Here is a 4,958-nt window from a genome sequence, read left to right on the forward strand (position 1 = left end):
AAAATTATTTGCAGACAGTTAAAAGTCGTTAAACAGCTCAAATCATTGTTTCCATGGTGCGTTTTAAGGGTATTATTACAGCTGGTTCTTCTTAGGTATTATCACTATACACGCAAAAAATGAATGAATACGAATGATTGCTTTACGGGCTTTCCTCAAAGGTAACTGAGTAAAATGTAAATTCTCCAGTTTTTATTGCAAGGCTCTTATTATTGAAAATCCGTTACTCTTAGACGCGACGCACAATGCTTTGCTTGAATTGAGTTTTTATTGCCATACTAAAAAAACGTACAAATTTTCACTGTCAATACTGCCACAATATAACTAATATATAGTTGAAACAAACAGATTCTTGTTTGAAAGTGAAATTGGCAGCGGTTTGGTTGGAAAATGGGTAACTAAGCGATTTTACCTATAATTTAATGTTTTTATGCAGACATATTGGACTGATATTTTCCATACACACTACATGAGATAAATAGTACACGTTTAATGGTTTTCAACGATGCGATTTTGAAACGACGATGTAAGACGCAACAACAAATAGAATATATACAAAAAAGCAAACCTGGGCGCTGGAAAAATGGTGAAAAAGTGCGCCAAAAACATTGAGTTGTAGGGCGGCGGCCGCAATATAAGGTTCAAAAACGACCTTAAAGCAAACGATTTATTTTGCTCAACTCAAATTGCGCGCAAAAAGCGTTTATGGAGGCAAAACAAAATTGCACATGTTAACACGGTGGAGGTAGGCAGCCCATATATCGCACGTTACGAAAAACGCTGAATGCAAAAGATGCAAAGCAGGAACAAAAACTGCTCTAACATAGAAAAATAAAACGAAATGAAAACAACCGGTAAAAATGGTCGATAAAACAATCAACATGAAAAAAATACTGGCAAATAAATAGGTAGGTTTTAGGAAAGCAAACGGCAAAGCTTAATTTACTCTAATGGTAATGCTTAAATGCAGCCCTAAAATATTGTACACGAATGATTGGAAATAACATTATCGTTTCAAGCAGACCCATGTCAAAAACACATCGCTTTACTTATAAAGCGTGGAAATGAGGTAAAACACTAAAAACGACATTTCTTTTTTCAAAAAATTGAATGAATGTTGTAGATAGGGGACAAAAAGGGTGGCAATAAATGCAAAAGTAGGCAGTTTAGTATCGTCTTCTTAAACTAACGACATCATGAGTTTGTCGTAGCATAAATAAAAAAAGAGCAACACAACAAAAAATAAATACAACAAAGCCTTCCGCGCAAACGAGACTTCAATTTAACAATTGAAAGTAATATCACATTTTCCAATTTTTGTATCAACTGAATACGAGAGTTTTTGAGTTTTCACGAAAAATATGTTAACTGTAGTTTAAGTTGTTTCTTCCGTTAAGCATGTTCAGTTCGTTTGTGTGATGAGTGCGTATATTCAGCATTCTGACACCGATTTTAATCGGATTAATCAACGGCGTTCGGCCACTTTAATCTCGCTCTCCCATCGCAGACCTAAACCTTGCAATGTTAGTTGCAAAAAGGCGGGAGCGCGGTGAACGCGGCAAAGTAAAATCAAACGGCCGATGTCGTAGGCACCGCGGTCCCAGCTCTTTCGCTGTGCAAAAGCGGCACCTCAAAGCGCCTTGCGTCGGCGCTCGTCCCGGGAGACACTGACGCCGTCGACCTGCGGTTGCCGCCGCTACCGCCGGCCGACGACGCCGATGACGCGAACGATGACGTCGACGAGGTGGTTGCGTTCTTGGAGCAGCGCGGCATGGCGACCGGACGCGAGTAGGCGACGATTAGGGCGGGTAGAAGGGCGCAACTGAGAAATCCCTGCACGAAGCTGTAGTCCTCGAAGTTGAAGCAGCCAATTGAGTCAAGCGGCCAGCCGACAATGCGACCGAGGTGGTAGACGTAGAAGGGCGTCCAGCAGGCGAAGCACACAATGCTGATGAGAGACACCCAGGCGCCGGCTGGCATGCATCTCGCGGGCGGCGGCTTCTGGTTGCTGCTGCGGCGCCGCTTGATGATCCTGGCCGTTAGCCCTGTGCCGGGAACCGCGACAGTGCGTGCCACGAACACGGTACGGTCGGTCTCGAAGACGCGGCTCGCGATCCATAACAGTAAGCAGACGAACACCGGCGCGGCAAAGGTGAGCGCGAAGCTCAGCACAATCCACTTGTGGTAAGCCGCGTTTCCACTGTCCTTGCACCCGTAGTCAACGCTACCGGGCGACAGGTCCACGATGGAGTCGGTCGCATTTTCAATCTGTATGCCCTCGATGCCGCTGTACGTATCGTCAGCCGGCGGTAGATCGTAGTGCTGGTCGTTCATGTTGGGAAACACCAACTGGCAGCGCTGCACGCCGTAGTAGTCGCTGACCTCGGTGAAGGAGAGCACGGGAAAGGAGAAGGCCAGGGCGAAGACCCAGCCCAAGATTATGGCGCCGATCTCGAGGAAGGTGCGCGTCATCTCGCCGAGATGCGGCCACTTGCGCAGCACAACATAATCGCCGCACATCGCCACCGCGAAATAGGCCTGGGCGCATAGCGAGAGCACGTTGAGGCTTTGGACAATCTGCAAGAATGAATTACAAACTCTTTCAGGGTTGTTCGTTTAAAACGAGTTTTTTTTACCAACTAAAAGAAAGTAAAAAAGGTAATGTAAAATAAGTGGAATGTGTAGTAGCTTTTACCCCCCCAAAAAATTACCAAAAACTTCCCATTTGCCAAAATGAATGCCTGATATGTCAGTCGTTTGAACAATAGAAATATCGGCAATAATCTTTTAGTTCAAAATTCAAGTTAAAGAAATAATATACGTTGTTATGTGCCTAGGCATAACTTGCCGCTAAGTGTCAATAAAGAGCAAAAACTCACACAGCGGAGAACTATAAATCGCAGGTTGTTAGCACAAAATATGAGGCATAGCTTTAGACACAACCTATGTAGAGTTATGAGAAATCCTCAAAAAAATGAATAGTCTTTTTTCTATAAAGGCTGCAGTCGAACCAATTAGGATAAAGAGTATTTAATTGCCAAGTATTACATTCGCGGTTAAGCTGTACTAATAGCACAATTTATGACAAAACTATTGTTTAAAATACCGACCAGAAACAATAGAAGCGTTGGTATTTCTGCAACTTTAAATATGTCATGTTTTAATTTGGGATAGTTCGAATTAGACTATATAACACTGTTTCGCATTATCCCATGAAAGGCTATACACACTTCCTGTTGAGGGGAGCTTTTTGTCTCGGCCCTCGGATCTCATAAGCCAAACCTAATGCAAAAGCAACACGACTTCGTTCAAAACAAAGAAGGCACGAGTAACAACTTCACCTTGCACATGGCCGAACCCAGCACATTGTCAAGTATGACATGGGTAAACTGTATCAATAACAAAATTTAGTACAAACTATAATTTAAATTGTCGACCAGAATATAGAGTAATATCAATTTGAAATTAGCTTTATTATTCCCTGTTTTAATTTGGGAAATTTTGCATTAGAAATAATATCGCCGTTTTGCGTATTACCGGGTAGACAGAAAACGTGTAATTTTCAACTCGGCTTGAGGAGAACGATGTCCTCTTCGGTTCGGCTCTGTCGCATCACAGAGGCGCATAAACCCTATCCGACTGCGGACCAAGTAAACCTATAGTCGACCAACCTCACCTTGCACATTGCCGAACCCAGCACCCAGCTCTCTAGCAGGCGGTAGGGCGCCAAGAGCGATACTACCACGACCAGTAAAAGACAGGCGACGGCGAGGTTCTGCATGAAGACTTTTTGCGAGTACTCGAGCGAATCACAGCGCTGCGAGACGACGATGGCGGCCGAGTTGAGCGCCACTCCGGTGACGGCGATGATGAGGTAAACGGCCGCTATGACGTAACGACGAGTCGGAGTCGACGTTCGGATGGCTTCGTCTATAGAGTCGCCGAACTCTTCCACGGCGCTCTCATCCGGGTAATCGCCCTCGCCGAACTCGTAGTCGAACTCTTCGTCGTTTACGTACTCGCCGTAAAACGGGTCTGAGCCGCCCCCGCCGCCAGTGAGTTGGCTACTCTGGGCGGACGAGTAGTTTGCGGTGAGCGCCGCCAGGAAAATCACAAGCGCCAGTTTTTTCCTAACCCAGCGCATGTCTGCAACCATGTTGCGTTTCTTTTAAACTATTGGTATCCTGCAAAAACAATTCAATTAAGCACGGTTAGCCCGTGACCCGATGCACCGACGCTCAATTGCATATTAATACAACGCCAGCGTTTTGCTTAAGTTGCTTACCTGGTTTAAATGTACAAGACACGTGACCTGTTCGCTTTGAAGAGATATTTTGAACGTTAGGAGAACGCTTCGAGTCTATGTGTTTACTCTCGAGTCAAAAGTTTTTAGTGCGGGGCAAATAAATTACAGAATATAGGATACGGCTAAACAAAGCACGGTAAAAACAAGGTATACCGAAAACGTCAAAACCACACCAAACGAGCCCAAAAGAGGCATTATAAAATACTCCAACTTATACGCGTGTTGTGACGAGATATTTTGAACATTTTTAAGAGGTCGGTTTGCGCCTACGTGTTTACTCTATGAAACAATGAGATAATTTACTCGAGTCAAAGTTCTTACTACCTATCTGCCCACGCAAGGCAAATCAATTACAGAATAGGGTACGACTAAACAGGGCAGGCTAAAAAACAGATATACCGCCGAAAACGTTAAAACCACATCAACCCACCCCCAAAAAGGCATTAGGAAAAACTGCATTATACGTGGGCGGCTGGGCGCGTGTTGTGGGTTACGCGAACCCGCTTTGCATCAGACAAAACGGCGAGTTGGCAGACGCTGAAAGCGCAGACGCGTTTCCCGAATTTCGAGCACGATCTGCGCGCCGCAGACAAGTTCCCGTCGCATCCCTAGTTCGGGGGTTGGCGGGGGAAGTCGAAATGCGGGGAAGTGC

General features: G+C 44.9%; 1 protein-coding gene across 1 annotated transcript; it reads right to left on the bottom strand.

Annotated features, from left to right (window-relative positions):
- Nucleotides 1–452: 452 nt before the first annotated feature.
- On the bottom strand, nt 453–4,162 carry LOC146161248 (uncharacterized). The gene is made up of 2 exons (XM_083385403.1): nt 3,677–4,162; nt 453–2,577 (listed from the first exon to the last, which is right to left on the bottom strand). Exons 1-2 carry the CDS (start codon nt 4,154–4,156, stop codon nt 1,570–1,572), a joined length of 1,488 nt encoding a protein of 495 aa, XP_083241529.1. The 5' UTR covers nt 4,157–4,162; the 3' UTR covers nt 453–1,569.
- Between the last annotated feature and the right edge of the window lie 796 nt (nt 4,163–4,958).

Source organism: Ascidiella aspersa, chromosome 3 (assembly GCF_963924565.1).
Source record: "Ascidiella aspersa chromosome 3, kaAscAspe10.2, whole genome shotgun sequence".
Lineage (NCBI taxonomy): Eukaryota > Metazoa > Chordata > Ascidiacea > Phlebobranchia > Ascidiidae > Ascidiella > Ascidiella aspersa.

What these genes read in the sequence shown, in the direction of transcription:
- LOC146161248 (XM_083385403.1), bottom strand. Translation starts at nt 4,156, where the DNA reads ATGGTTGCAGACATGCGCTGGGTTAGGAAAAAACTGGCGCTTGTGATT. An exon ending in TGGGTTCGGCAATGTGCAAG is followed by an intron (nt 2,578 to 3,676) that starts GTGAGGTTGGTC and finishes TCATTCTTGCAG; the next exon opens with ATTGTCCAAAGCCTCAACGT.